Here is a 15,625-nt window from a genome sequence, read left to right as displayed (position 1 = left end):
TAACTTTGACGACATTGAGTCCCCGTCTGAAAGAGAGGAGGCCCACTGCTCTTATCAGTCAGAGCGCCTGCGCTGAAACTGCGGTCCCCCCTCTCGTCGAAGGGGTGACCCGTTGTCTAGCAGCAAGAGGGGGAGGGGGCACACATACAGACAGGAAGGAGATCGTATAAGCCTACTTTAGGAAAGTAGCCTAAAAATGAGTTCACTATAAAAGACTTTCACTCCAAGTTAATAACGAATAAGGAACCAAAATTGTGAAATGACCAACGAATTGAATACTCTTAAGTTGATTATTCAAAGATGCTCTCAGTATATGAGGGGGGGGGCACACGGTGGCGTAGTTGCTTGAGACACAAGCCGGAAGGTCGCGAGTTCGAGTCCCGATGAGGTGGATTTTTTTTTTCAATTGACCTAATCAATCCAGCAGCATTATATCCCTGGGATCGGCTCAGCCTCTTAACAGAAATGAGTACCAGGAATCTTCCTGGGGGGCGGCCGGCGAGTAAGGCTGACAACTCTCCGCCATCTGTGTGTCGACTGTCTAGAAAATGTGGGAGCCTCGACGTCTCGCAGTCGTATGGTCCTCCACGGCCTGTCACAGGTATAGCTTTGCCTTCACCTTTGCCTCAGCATCGAGATTCTGCAGCGTTAATTGAGCAATTCGATACGTTTAAGTTCCTGGGACACACCGTTGTCAGGTATTTATGTGACTGTAGATGGGGCGTGGAGCCGGTCACGGTAGCCGAGCGGTCTAAGGCATGCACTGTCTTCGCTCGCTTGGAAACCGGGATCGTGGGTTCGAATCCCACTCAGGGCATGGATGTTTAGTTAGTGTGTGTGCGTTTTTCTGTGTTTGTGTACAGGCTGAGGCCTTGCGACGAGCTGATCACCCGCCCAAGGAGTCCTACCGAATGTGTAAGATCTAGAAAAACCGAAGTGAACGGAGAAGTTCATGGAGGTAGGCCTAGGCCCACTGGGGCTGTAGTGCCAAGGGGGAAAAAGAAAAGATGGGGCGTGGATTGATGAACGAATTTATTAATCACACACCACTTGCAACTACAGGTAATTAGAACACTGTCGCTGGTCTAAGCACTACAAATCACCACAGCACCGCTAAGCCCTTTCCATCCTGCGGTGTTTTCACCAGCCGTTCCCTGGCAACGGCTTGTAACAGTGGAAATTCTTCAGCTTCATGTGCTTAGGACCTCTTGCCACAGCCACTCGTGCAGACCTCTTGTCAACTGTCAACTCAAGCAAAGCACTATCTCTTCTTAACCTCCCTTGCAGAGTACAACTAAACTTCAAACCCTCAACTGTACTGGTTGCCCCAATTCCCTTCTTTATAACCACTTTGCGCGGACCGAATAGAAAGGATTTAGCAGTTTACACGAGAGATAGGAGAAGATGACGTAGACCATACAAAAGATGGAAAGGTCAGTACTGATTTGAACCTTGGAGTCTAGAAACTTCTAGTAAGAACGATTCTTGTAAGGTATGATCATGTTGATCATGGTCATCGTGTTAAGGAGAGTGTTATGGGAAATTGTACAGAAATGATGGTCATTTAGATACATAGTTCCTACTCCAGGAGAGCCCTGCTCCAGTCAGTGTGTTTCTGTTGCTGCGGAAGCTACCAGACTGGCAAATGTAGAACCGCGGCTAATTAAAATCGGCAATGGACGAAAACGCATTGAAGGAATGAAAGATACGTGAAAAGAGTTCTATATTGCACGCATATAGATAAAAACCTCTGCAAAAGGGAAAAACACGAAATTCTGACTTATGATGATGATGATGATGATCACCGAGCAAAGTAACTGAAGCTGCAATGCTTCTAAATTATATTCTAGAGGTGCCACGACCGCTTCGCCTCACACTCTTTGCAGTTCGCTGGTCACCATCATGCAATCGTTCGGCGCTATATAGACTCATTTTATAACAGAGCCGTCAAAGAAACTACAAATAAGTATATAAAGACAGCAGTGATTACAGAAAGTTGTCTTGAAATTTTTGTTAAGTAGCCGTGTTCTGACACACCCTATACTCTGCAGCTGATCTCTACGTCACGTGCGGCGGTTTCAATTAGCGCAAGAACTCCTTCGTATGTCACTCGGCAGTAGTTTCCAACGAGCATACGTCGTATGTATCCACCCCTCCCTATCATTTGCAATGCCTCCTCCTTGCTGGGCCCCATATGGCGTCCCCAGACCTCTGCCCCGTCCTCTTGACCACTGGTTCCCCTTCCTATTCCCTGTCTGTCCGACCAATATCAATACCCATATCATCGATGTCTGTACTAGCCTATACTTTCCAGCTGGGGTTCCGAAGGGATGGAAGCTTATATTGGAATTTTTATAGCAGGGATTTGGAAGAGAGTGGAGATCCTCGCACTAGGTCTTGAGTGTCAGTCTGCCTTCCTTTCTGCTGCATTACAAATGATTGTGGAACCCCCCAACGACAAAACTTCTAGGCACTGCCCTAACTTTTATATTAACTCAACGATGGTCGGGCATTACCACATGAGATCTTTCTATCCCGTTCTTTTGCAAGCTTTTCATGACAGGATCCTTTTCAATGCGATCTTGTCCGTAGCTAGGTTCACTTCATCTGGCTACAGATGTATGCGCGTGAGGTGGTCACTACTGGTCCAAAATATCATGGGAAACTTGGGACGTCAGAAACAGCGTTTAATATGCGAAACCTTGGTAAAAATTTATATATGAAGATGTGAAAACTGAGGTTTTCGCGACGGTGGCTACAAAGACGCTGACTCCATCTTCAGGACTTACACCTTGAAGCTGAAGGAACTGCATTCTATAGAAGTGTCTGACGTGACGGTGTATTTGTATTTTTTATTCCGGTTAATTACAACGGAATCATTCGGACTGATAACGTTAATTAATTATTTCGTAAGAAGCATAAACTGGAGGACGATGGCCCCGAAACAGTGTTAAATTAATATTCCCTACTCTTCTAGACGTTCGACAGGCACGGACAAATAAGAAAATCAAACGTATTCATTTATTCACCTATGCTACAAGTGTTCCTCATTACAACAGTTAAGTTAGTAGGTGAGTTACTGAGTAAATCGTCAGCTAGCCAGCCAGCCGACCGACCGACCGACCGACCGACCGACCGAAAGACCGAACGAGCGAGCGAGCAACCACCCAATCGATCAAAGAACCAACCAAACAAATAACCAGTCAATAAATAAACAAAAAATCAACAAATAATCCTCCATCCAGCCAATCAACACACAAGCAACAATCAACCAGTCAGCCAACCAACCAGCCAGCCAGTTAACAAAAAACCAACTAGTCAGCCATCTAACCCCCAGCCAGCCAGTCAACAACCATCCAACCCAAACCCAACCAGACATTCAACCAACCAACAAGCCAAACAATAACAGACAACAAATAACTAACTGCCAACTAACCTGCAAATCAACAAACCAAACCAAAGCAAACCATAAATAACAGCCAACCAACCAGCCACCTAAAATTCTGACTTGAACAAGAAATAAACTTTCAAAGTTTTACATGATACTGTATGATCTACAAATTCAACACAGCTAGTACAAAGCCTTTAGATGTATTTCGAGCCAGAAATAAACAGAATAACAGAAAATAAATGCAACCAGTGCATCGAACAGAAAAATAAATGCAGGTTTGCTTCATCTCACACTGAATGATCTGATTTTAATAGCATTCTAGGTGGGTCCCTTGTCTCCACGGCATGGCGCGTCCTCAGGTTGCGGATGGAGGAGACGCCCTCCAGGTTTGGAGGGAACCTGCGAATATACTGAATAAGCAGTCACAGACAGCCGACAATGGGCAGTCCTCCAGCTGGTGGGTTGGGTGTTGGGCTAACAACTCCTCACCGTAAAAAAATAACCTTGTTACGAAAACGGACATGAGATTCAGTACGTGGAATGTTCGAAGTTTTATAGGGCAAGTTCGCTCAGGGCAGTGGCGGAAGGAATCTTAAAATATAATTTAGATTTAGCGGGAGTACAGAAGGTCAGTTGGGACGGAGGTGGCATCGTACCAGCAGGCGAATATACATTTTCCTATGGAAAGGGGAATGAAATCATGAATTAAGTTACCAACCTGGAGGCATGCGATAGCGTAGTTGGTTGAGGCACTATGCTACAAGCCGGAAGGTCGCAGGTTCATCCCGATAAGGTCATTGGATTTTTTCAATTGACCTAAGCCTTCTAGCCGCACAACCTTGCCGCCAACTATGAGCCGATTATCTAGAAAATGTGGGAACCTCAACATCTCACAACCCTATGGGCCTCCACGGCCTGTTACAGGGATACATTTACTTTTACTTTTTTTACCAACCTAGCTGTAACTTAGTGAAGGATGAGAATGGTGATCTGATTGCAGATTCCCACAACATTTTGTATAGGTGGAGGAACTACTTCTCTCAGTTATTGAACGTACACAGGGTCAGTGATGATAGGCAGACAGAAATACACACAGCTGAGCCGTTAGTACCGGATCCTAGCCCTTTTGGGGTTGAAAGTGCTACTGCAAAATTGAAACGGTATAAATCGCCAGGTAGTGATACAATTTCGGCAGAACTTATTCAAGTAGGAGACGAAATATTACGTTCTAAGATCCACAAGATAATGAATTCTATTTGGCATAAGGAAAAATTTCCTGATCAGTGGGAGTCTATTATTGTACCAGTTCACAAGAAGGGTGATAAAGCTGACTGTAGCAATTATCGGGGGATATCACTGATATGAACTTCATTCAAATGTTATCCAATATTCTTCCCTCAGTGTTAAGTCCGTATATAGATGAAATTATTGGGGATCATTAGTGTGGGTTTCGACGTAACAGATCAACTACTGATCAGATCTTTTTCATTCGTCAGTTGGAGAAGAAAATGAAATTAGTTAGGCTGATTAAAATGTGTTTAAACGAAACTTATAGTAAAGTACGTACAGGTAAACATTTGTCTGATAAATTTCCTATCCAGAATGGTCTAAAACAAGGAGATGCTTTATCGCCACTCCTTTTCAACTTTGCTTTAGAATATGCCATTAGGAAGGTCCAGGAAAACCAGGTGGGACTGAAATTGAACGGGACACATCAGCTGTTGGTCTATGCCGATGATGTGAATCTACTGGGTGATAATGTAGATGCCATAAAGAAAAACACACAAACTTTAATTGACGCAAATAAGGAGGTTAGTCTAGAAGTAAACATAGTATATGTTGCTGTCTCGTAACCAAAATGCAGGGCAAAATCATTATATGAAGATAGCTAACAGATATTTTGAAAATGTGGCGCAGTTCAGATATTTGGGAACAACGATAACAAATCAAAACCTGATTGAGGAGGAAATTAAGAGAAAATTGAACTCGGGTAATGCCTGCTACCTTTCAGTCCAGAACCTTTTGTCTTCTCGTCAGCTGTCCATAAACATAAAAATTAAAATATACAAAACTACAATTTTGCCTGTGGTTCTATATGAGTGTGAAACGTGGTCTCTGACATCAAGGGACGAACATAGAATGAGGGTGTTTGAGAACAGGAAGCTGAGAATATTTGGACCGAAGAGGGATGAAGTGACTGGATGTTAGATAGAACTGCATATTATGAGGAGCTTCATAACTTGTACTCTTCTCCAAGTATAATTAGCATGATCAAGTCAAGGAGGTTGAGGTGATCAGGGCATGTAGCACGAATGGGGGAGACGAGGAATGCATATAGGATATTGGTGGTAAAGCCAAAAGGAAAGTGACCACAGGGAAGACCAAGGCGTAGGTGGGTGAACAATATGAAGATGGATCTTTGAGGGATAGGATGGGATGGTATGGATTGGATTCAGTCAATCAGTTTCCGTCAGAGGCCGCTTTCAAAGAGGCAGCCTCATCTTAAGTCCGCTTACATTTCTGTTTACTGTCACAGCCTTACCGGAAGTACTCCAGCTCAGGATTGTTCTCTGTGTTCACAGCTGTAGATGGAACCGAAGCTGATCAAGGAGGAAGTTCCAGACCGCGACAATGGCTCCTCCAGTTGTATCAGTAACAGCAAAGAGCTCTCCCGAGGGGGACGACAGTCCACGCCACCAACGCACCCGGAAGGAGGTGGGGGTTCCGTGTCCAGAACACCCAAAGCAAAAGGTAAGTCACTTAAACTGCAGTTGAATTCTGCTTTAAGAAGTATGTAGTTGGCACTGAAACTAGAGATGTGATTTCCCGGCTGAGGTGAAGTTGTTATGCTTACGTTTGCGTGTGCCTTCACTCATCAGGCACGCGCATGTCCCAATGGGAGGAGTGGACCCTTAGACGCTTAGCAGAATTGTTCATTGGATCGGCCCATTGCTGGGTCTATTCCATGCAGAGCAAAGAATAAACAGAGATTAGCGTTGCTTGACGGAGAAGAGAACTGATGTTTGAAGCACTGTTCGGCCTAAAGTGTCTGACCAGTCGGTTATTTGCATCAGTTTCTGTTTTATTCAACAACAGCTCCAGTAGTTCAAGTTACGTACCGCTGAATGTTATGACGGTTAGTGAGTAACGGACGGAAGTGAAGTGTAAGTAAACGATCGTTCATTAAATATAGGTGCTATTGTCGCATTTGCCTGAAGATATTTGAGAGAAACCACGAATGTCCTCATACATCATGGTCAGCCTTCAGGTCCTAAGGATTTGGTGATATTTTTTGTCGGAAACAACACAAAGTTATACGACTTACTAAGTTTCAGAACTGACATTAAAAAATTTTTGGGTAGAGTTACCACGAAAATATCAGGCGATATAAAATTAGGTCTAAGAATTCAAGTAAATGACTGTTGTGAAGGGCTCCTAATATTTCCAGAAATGGTACAGTGTTATTTTTTTGCTTCCTCCCCTCCCCTTCTCACTGACAATCATCATGATAGCATTTCGCATGTTCATCACCACCTAAACTACGTCACAGGCCAGAGTAACCTACTCTATAACACATTGTTGCTTCGGTTTGGAAGTTCACATCTTACCACACGCTTTGCTGGAATGTTTCGTCTTTATGCGTTTTTGCATTGTGTGCATCATCGTACGAAATAGAAATAGGCAACAAGACATACAAAACACGTGTCGGTAAGTTATTTGACGTTTATTTGAGATTGTATACATACACGTACGTATAAGAACATGTGGGAAAAATATGTCTTAATGAATGTAAGGTATTATTTGCCGATTATTTTCTGTAGACAGTTTAATTTGTATATGCGGAAAGTGAACATGAAAAGCAGCGATGACGAAAGACCGTAAAGTACACATTTCAAAATGCTTAGACCCGAAACCGGACGACTTTGGTTTGGTGTGTTCAGAACAGAATGTGCGCCATAGACAAACAGACTGATAGTCGGACACTCCCCGATAATAATTTTCTGACATTTTATGAAACCCGAAGGTTCTTTACCATGCCCCACCACAGGTCCCTCTTCCGAGCCAGCTGAATCCAGCTGACGTCCTTCTACCCTCTTTCTTTAAGATCCTCCTATCTAAGGTTCAACATTCCAAGTGGCCTCTTCCTTTTCCCTTTTCTCGTCTTCTGTCCCAGCCGCATTACATGCGCACCCATCTCATCCTCTTTTATTTGAGGAACCTAATAGAATTTGATGGCCGGTCACGGTAGTCGAGCGGTCTAAGGCATGCACTGTCTTCGCTCGCTCGGAAGCCGAGATCGTGGGTTCGAATTCCACTCAGGGCATGGATGTTTGTGTGCGTTTTTCTGTGTATGTGTACAGGTAGAGGTCTTGCGACGAGCTGATCACCCGCCCAAGGAGTCCTACCGAATGTGTAAGATCTAGAAAAACCGAAGTGAACGGAGAAGTTCATGGAGGTAGGCGTAGGCCCACTGGGGCTCTAGTGCCAAGGGGAAAAAAATAGAATTTGATGAGGACTAACAATTATGCAATTCGCCAAATCTCCTGTCACTTCCTGTCGCCACAGATAACTGTATACCGGCTGTGGAGCAGCATCACTTCCCTTGGTGGCCTCTACTTGGTCGGTAGCAAATTTGATGAAAACTTATACATGCCGTGATGACTTCTTAAACATAATTAGAAGATTGATGTAACGTTAAAATATCCATTACTTTATTACAGACTCGTTTTAGGGTTTTTTTATCACTTTAAGCAAAGCCAGGGTTGTGTTTGAAAGATAAACCCATTAATGAAAAAAAAAAAAAAGACGAAAATTGCTTCGATGCATTTCAGCGCCCCACAACGTCGGACTTTCAATGTGATTACTTTTAGTTAAAGCCTTAGTCATCGTGGCCTTTAGATTTGGGAAGAAAGATTAAGTAATGTAATTCTCTAGCCCCATGCTACTACACCCCTAACTTATATTGAAAATCATCAGGAAATCTCGGAAAAGAGTAGTCGGCGGGCCCACAGTATTTTCTCTTTAAATAGCTCACAGCTATTTTCCTGCATACCGCTCTTCAGCCTAATCTCACGCGCGCCATTGGATCTGGGAGGGGAAAAATGCAAATTATATATTCTGGTTGGGTGGAGAAGGGAGATAAGGTTATGAGAGAGTAAAGGGAAGTAAAAGGGGGAAGTGGGACGCGAGAGTGGAATATGCGAGGAAGGATAGAAATGTGAGAAAAGATACAACGAGGAGAAGAAGAGATATAGAACGGGAGGTGGGAGAATGACCAGGCGAGGATACGCGCTGGTGTGCGCTACACAACTGGTTTAATGTGCATGGGCGTTTATTCGCTGAATAATTTTCGGTGCAGTTTTTTATTCTCATGTACGTAGTGTAAACGGGAAAGCTCTGGATAAAACCAACTAATGATTACAGGTTTTCGGCACTCCTGAATNATAGAGGGTGTTGCGTGGTCAGCGCAACGAATCCCCACGGCCGTTAATTTTGGTTTTCTAGACCGGATCCACTATTTCCTTGAAATACCTCCTCAGTTACCCTCACGAGGCTGAGTTGACCCCGTCCCAGACCGACTATTTCTCAGAAAATCTGGTAGCGCCGGGAATCGAACCCGGACCTGTGGATCTGTAGCCAGGAACTCTGACCACTAGACCATAGAGGCGGTCAATGTATGTATATATACGTAGCTATATTTGTATGTGTGTATGTATATATGTATGCATAAAAATTTCTGTACGTACCTACATTTGTATGTTATTTACGCGTATATTCGATATGTATATACATGCGCCTAGCGCCGAACGGTGGAAAGATTTCATTCATATTTTGTGTTTAAGCCGTTGTCCGTCATACGCCTTTTCCCGGTGAATACGAACGTTCCGTTTCCAGAAAAGAGTGGCTCTTCAGATGGGACCGAAAAATGAAAAAAGTCTTTAAAATGGCTTTAACAGTTTTGATCAAATTGCAACAATCTGTCGAACCCTACTCCCTAAGTAAAATTGCAGACAGGACGGTAACGCGCAATAGGGGCCCAAACGTGAAATGTCGATTTTGTCGCAACCGATCTGCCTGTTGGACGGATTTCAAGTGTTTTTTTTTCCTCGTGTTCAGTAATTAAAATGGTTTTCGGAACAACAGTCTATTTCGTTTCCGAGGCACCTGTAGGCAAGTTAAGCAGTGTATGAGACGGTAGGTGCATTGTCTCTTCGAGTTGTGCAGCGGTGTGCTGGGTCGGATTTGTTATTCCGCGGCGTGTTAGTGCATAAGCAAGCGTCACTTATCTTCTTAGTTTGAATTCACTGCTTAAGGTCATTAACTAAGTAAGTAAGTATTTTTCTTTATTGCTAGTGTGGTGGGACTAAGTCTCCTGTACTGCGGCCACTTCTGTCCTATTGTACCAGCCCCAGATGATAGGTGAGGGTGATTGTGGAGCAATTGGTGGAATGAAGATTGGCAGGGGAAACCGAAGTACTTGGAGAAAACCTGCCCCAGCGCCACTTTGTCCAACACAAATCCCACTTAACCAGACCCGGATCGAACCCGGGTCGCCGCGGTGGGAAGCTAGCGACTAACCGTTTGAGCTATGGCGCAGCCAATTAAGTAAGTTACTTACTAACTAACTAACTCAGCGGAACTGTGTTCGACTTGAGAAGCCGAGAGTCGCTCAGCTGCTCAAGAATTGCACAATAATATTTGGAACCTAAAGGTTTATTAATATTAACAAGATCCCTTCGATGGTCCCTATCCTGAGCTAAATTAATCCTATTTCTCTAGTTCCATTTTATCCTCCCACCTACGTCTAGGTCTTCCTAGTGTTCTCTTCTGGTTTTCCCACCAATATTCTATATGCATTCCTCTCTTCTCCCGCTTTTGCTTTATGCCCTGTCTACCTCACCCTCCCTGACTTGATCATTCTAAATATATTTGGCGAAGAGAACAAGTTATGAAGCTCCTCATTATGCAGTTTTCTTCAGCTTTCTGTCATTTCAACCCTCTTCGGTTCTGGTATTCTCCTGAGCACCTCGTTCTCATGTACCTTCTTCCCCTAATGCCAGGGACAACGTTTCGCCCTCAATGAAAACTACAGGCAAAATTATAATTTTGTATATTTTGCTTAACGAGCTTAGTATAGTGACTAGGTCACTGGCTGGGCTACTGAGGAGTTGGGGCTCGATTGTCAGTAGTGCAAGAAATATTCTTTTCGCATATATTACGCCAACCCACCAGTTAGTTCTGTAACCGTCCGTCCTTCCTTCCGCCTGCGGCTCCGTCTCAATAGCAGTGCAGGGGGTGGGAGTCGATGGCGATCGGCCCCTCTGCTCCGAGGACCACTCTGACGCTGCCCCACCTGGTGTTGCCGCTGCTGAAGTTGCTAGGTCGTAGCTAGTTTCGGCTTGACCCGGCTCCACCGCTTCTTCCTTCAGTTGAGATTATTAGTGGTTGGATTTCAGGATTGGATTCGATAATATGGGCGCCAGCAAACAGCTAGAGACTGTTTACGATTCATAGTAAGCGGGGAAGGAGTGAGCATGTGGGTTTGACTAGCTAGTGGAGATGAGTCTATCTTAGGTCGGATATGGGCCAGGCTCGGACAAGTGAGGGTGATGTACCTCTGATCAACACAATGCACTTTACACCACAGCACTTTATTGTTGTTGCTGTGAGAAACGTGAGACAACTTTCATCACTGCCATTAGACTTGATACACTTGGCTTAGGCACTTAATGACACTTGGCTTCGTAAATGCTCACAACCTGATTTAGTTTCGGCTTACAAGCGGGGTTTGCCTCCGCCAAGTTCAAAAGTTGATAGACGACTAAAATCTTAGACTGAACTCTCTGCCGAGCCAGAGGTTCTAACTGAGTTGTATCTGCCTATTCTCCTTTCCTCCTAATTTCAATGATAGGCTGATTCAAATAAGGGGAGTTGGCTTCATTTTGATTCCGGCCAATGACAGATTGTTTTTAAGGGAATTTCGCTATAAAAGACCAAACGGCTAAATTGACAGCGATAGAACTTACGAGGGGTCGCTAATGATCTCCTGACACTCCCACTTTTGACTTACGGCTGGTAGAAACTGTCACTTCTCGAATCCTCAAAGTGGCTTGCCGCTGTAAGGCCAATTCTCAATTTCTAAAGAAACTCAGTGGGGTTTCTTGAAGTATTATTTCTGCCCTTCTGGAAAATAACATCAGAAGCTTGGACGTAAGGACTAGCAGATGTCCTTGTCCGCACAAGTTTGGTCTCTCTGCTCATTGCATATTCCTTGTTCTTACAGTGTGTCTTGAACCTTTGTTTCTTCCTAAATTCTTATTATTAACTCTATTAGCTACTGACAAAAAAGGGGGCGGGAAGGATTTCGATGGTGCGGTTACAGTTCCGGTGAGACTTTTCGCTGGGGATAAAGCAGCCGGGGCGGCAAGTCGACCATTAACCCTCTTCTAGGCCGCACCATAGCTCAAGCGGTTAGTAGCTGGCCCGGGTTCGATCCCGGGTCTGGTCAAGTGGGATTTCTGGTGGACAAAGTGGTGCTGGGGCAGGATTTCTCCGAGTATTTCGGTTTCCCCTGCCAATCTTCATTCCACCAGTTGCTCCACAATCACCCTCACCTGTCATTTGGGGCTGGTACAATAGGCCAGAAGTGGCCACAGCACAAGGGACTTAGTCCTACCCCACTAGCAATAAAACATTACCCTCTTCTAATGACGAGATTGAAAATTCAAGAAGCTATACCTCAGTACCTCCATATATCTGCATAACGTGCTGCTTAATTAAGCACAGCGATAACTTGACCTTAAAACAGGCTCTGTTATATCCATGTGACCGTCAGTGTATCGCAGCTTGGGAACCGAGAGATAGATTTTGCGAATAAACTTCATGCCATTAGAGCACACAGAACCTTTGTGACTTGTAATTTCCTGATAACAGTAATACCAACATGGCGTATGTTGGAGTTTCAGAGGTGGTAGTGCAACATACAAATTTTGCGTGAAAATTGTTAATCTATTGACGATATGGCAACGATGCAAGACTCTCGGGTTATGTCCTACAGATTTAACACAGCACCTATAAGGGTCTGTTGCTGGAAAAAGCGCGCAGGAAGGAAAAACTAATTTGTACTTTTTTTTTAAAGTTACTAATGTGCAGTTGCTGATAGGCTTACTAAATTGGTTGAATCATTAGAAGCAAAGTAGGTATCATAAGTTCTTCCTAGACCCTACTCTTACCCTTTTACCCTGTTCTTATTCAAATGGGCTTAGCAGCTTTTCTCGCTGAACAGTTCATGAAATATTTGTTCAAGTTCCGATTTGTAAAATTGGGCCATATTTAATTCGCGGGACAATAATTAGTGTAGATGTTCATATTAAATTTAATTGAAGGGTGTTATATGCTTTAGAAGATGAAATGTAATCCGACGGAGAGGAAGGCCGAGAGACGGAAGTGACGTCTGTATAGTGCTTTCATTTTATGCACTTCGATTTAAGAACTCCAGACAATAATTTCACTAATGAGCTCGTTCGTATTTTCAGTTCTTCGTGGCAGATTCATGATTTCGGACCAGATATGGGCAGAGTATTCTTTCAGATGGGAGGCGTCTTGTGGTTTCGGAGTTCTCTGATGACCTGTCAGGTTGTGCCTTATGATGTCATCAAATACATTAAAGGGAACAAGACTGCGTGTTTCTTGTCAGTTCCGCTGTCTTCTTAATTTGACGGCTGTTGACATTTTTAGAGCTGCGATTTGAAGCATACATCACAATATTATTTCAACTAATCCTCTGCCCCACACCACAACTCATCGTTACAAATCCTGTCTCCTGATCACGGGAAGTAAATATGGATAAACACATGCGTTGTGACATACACAATTTGGATTAAAAAGAAACACATTCGAAGCAGGTGTAGGGGAGAAAAATCCATGGACAAATAACATGAGGACATGGATGGGAGCTCTGGTGCCGATTTGGAATGATGAAATATGGGAACTCAACACGTGGACGTCATTTTGTTGATTATATCTCTCTCTCTTTAGTACTCGAATGGGATGTGTTGTATTTTTATCATATTTGTTATCCTACGGACACGACACTGCACTTTAATAATGACTTGTGTTCCCGCGTTCTGAAGCACAGGGCGACTGTTTGTTGAAGATCAAGCGATTGCGCGAACAATATTTGCACAGGCTTCCGTATGCCTTTCGCTTGTTGGTTTCGGCCATTTATATTGAATAAAATATTTCCACGCGGCCTTCAGGTGTAGAGGGTAACTGTGTATGCAGGCCTACAGCCTGGGACAGCCGACAGTGAGTGGTATCGAGCTTGAGGTTCAGGTGTTTGACCAATTATGCTCCATCGCGAAAGAAGACAACGCGGGGCCTAGTGCTTTGATCTGTCCTTTGGAATGAACCGGAAGTCGGAAAATGGACATGAGACCTGAACCTCGGAAACTCAAGACACTGTGTAGGGCAGGTTCTTTAGGTGCAGATGGGGAGTAACATCAAAAGGGATCCCGGAAAAAGATAATTCTCCTGGCTCGGGGTAGACACTCGCGAATGAACTGGGAACGAACCCTAGGGTTCCACAACAGGCAGGGGATTTCTGGTCCTGCTAGCGTGTCTGCAGTGTGAGAAAAGTTAATATTTTCGTACGGGCCTCCGTTCACTGGATTTTTGTTCATTCCTTTAGGAAGGCATCGAACACGAAGGTTTTTTTTTTTATTTTGAAATAATTTTACAATATAGTCAATATACATAAATAGAGTAATTAGTAAAAGGGATGGGTGTGTGTAATATTGAAGCAGGTATCATCCTGCGATGATTCTCTGGTGCTTATCTAATGAGATCCTCTGGCCACATTCTGTTTAGACTTCTTTCTATTGGTAGTTGGTTGAAGAGGTTTCTTATTAGTTGCTTGTTGTTTTGAGTGGTCCGGTTTTTGTGTTTCTCCGCGTATGCTCTGATGACTTCTGTTACATATTGTATGCTTAGATCATTGTGTAAGATAGCGTTTGATACGTACCAGGGAGCATTAACTAGTTTTCTTAGCGTTTTGGAAAGGTTTGCTGCATCCCCATAACTCTGTCCCGTAGGCCAAGACTGGTTTTATTATCGTTTTGTATAGGATTATTTTGTTTTCAAGAGATAGCTGTGATTTTTCGTCGATTAGCCAATTCATATTTTTGGTTGTGAGCTCTAGTTGTCTTCTCTTAGCTTTTACATGCGTTCTCCACGTTAGTTTCTCGTCAAGGTGGAGTCCTAAATACTTAACTTCTTGTTTGATGGGTATGGGGATGCTGTTGATACTAACTTGCGGGCAGACAGCTCTTCTTGTTTTAAATGTTATTTGGGAGGATTCTGCAGGATTTACTTTGATCTTCCATTGTTCCATCCAGTTTTGGAGTGAGTTGAGGTGTTGCTGCAGTTTTTGGGAGGCTGTATTTGGATCTTGGTCTGATGGCATTATTGCTGTGTCATCGGCGAATGTTGCCATTAGCGTATTGTCTGTTAGTGGGACGTCACCTATAAAGATTTGGCACAGAAATGGGCCCAAGACGCTGCCCTGTGGAACTCCTACGCTTGTTAGATGGTATTCGGATAATTCATAGTCGATTTTGAGTTGGTATTAACTGTGGACCGGATTTTTATGCCCTTATAATCCCTTAAATATGTATGCATTTATGCATGAAAAACTTCCGAAATATGCACTAAAATATGCACATAAAAATTTATACCAAATATTAAAATTGATTTTATATTATTTTAAGACCAACAAATCAATATTTAAGTTAATTTTATGTAATCACTGAATGATTCACTTGCAATAAAAAGCTATACTTAAATACAAATCATGNTCTGTTGCAGTTCACAATTACTAAATGTTTTAGGTTTTCCATAGTTAGTCACCTTCTGTTGTCTCGTAAGATGTCCTTATAGCGGGAAAAACTTCTTTCCACTTCACACGAACTTAGGGGCGCATGTACAAAAGCCGCTATTTGTTCACTGTTAGCGACTTTTTACTTGGCAGTTCAGTACGTTTACCGGATAAAATTCCTTCAATTTCATACAGAATTTGTTCATATCTTGGATTTTTTTAAAAAATGCTGTGTACTTTTTCCTTTACTACTTCACCTACTCTTCCAGGAACCGAATTCAATTTGGAAACAGTGGTTTTGAACACACTTAACGACTGATACAAGGTAGTATTGCTATTGCTTGCCTCCAGTGAGGAAA

The 15,625-nt window shown here is 43.3% G+C and overlaps 1 protein-coding gene across 1 annotated transcript in view; it reads left to right on the top strand.

The window, feature by feature from the left end:
• Positions 1 to 15,625, top strand: part of LOC111870658 (protein CBFA2T1) — a 657,082-nt gene that overhangs the window by 184,697 nt on the left and 456,760 nt on the right. Inside the window, exon 2 of the mRNA XM_023863129.2 lies at positions 5,974 to 6,142. Within this exon, the coding sequence (XP_023718897.1) occupies positions 5,980 to 6,142 (163 nt within the window). The 5' untranslated portion in view covers positions 5,974 to 5,979. The remainder of the gene's footprint in view (positions 1 to 5,973; positions 6,143 to 15,625) is intronic.

This window comes from Cryptotermes secundus, unplaced genomic scaffold, assembly GCF_002891405.2.
Source record: "Cryptotermes secundus unplaced genomic scaffold, Csec_1.0 scaffold652, whole genome shotgun sequence".
NCBI classification, from domain to species: Eukaryota; Metazoa; Arthropoda; class Insecta; order Blattodea; family Kalotermitidae; genus Cryptotermes; species Cryptotermes secundus.
Note: the sequence above shows the minus strand (reverse complement) of the source record. Positions and strands in the feature narration are given on the sequence as shown.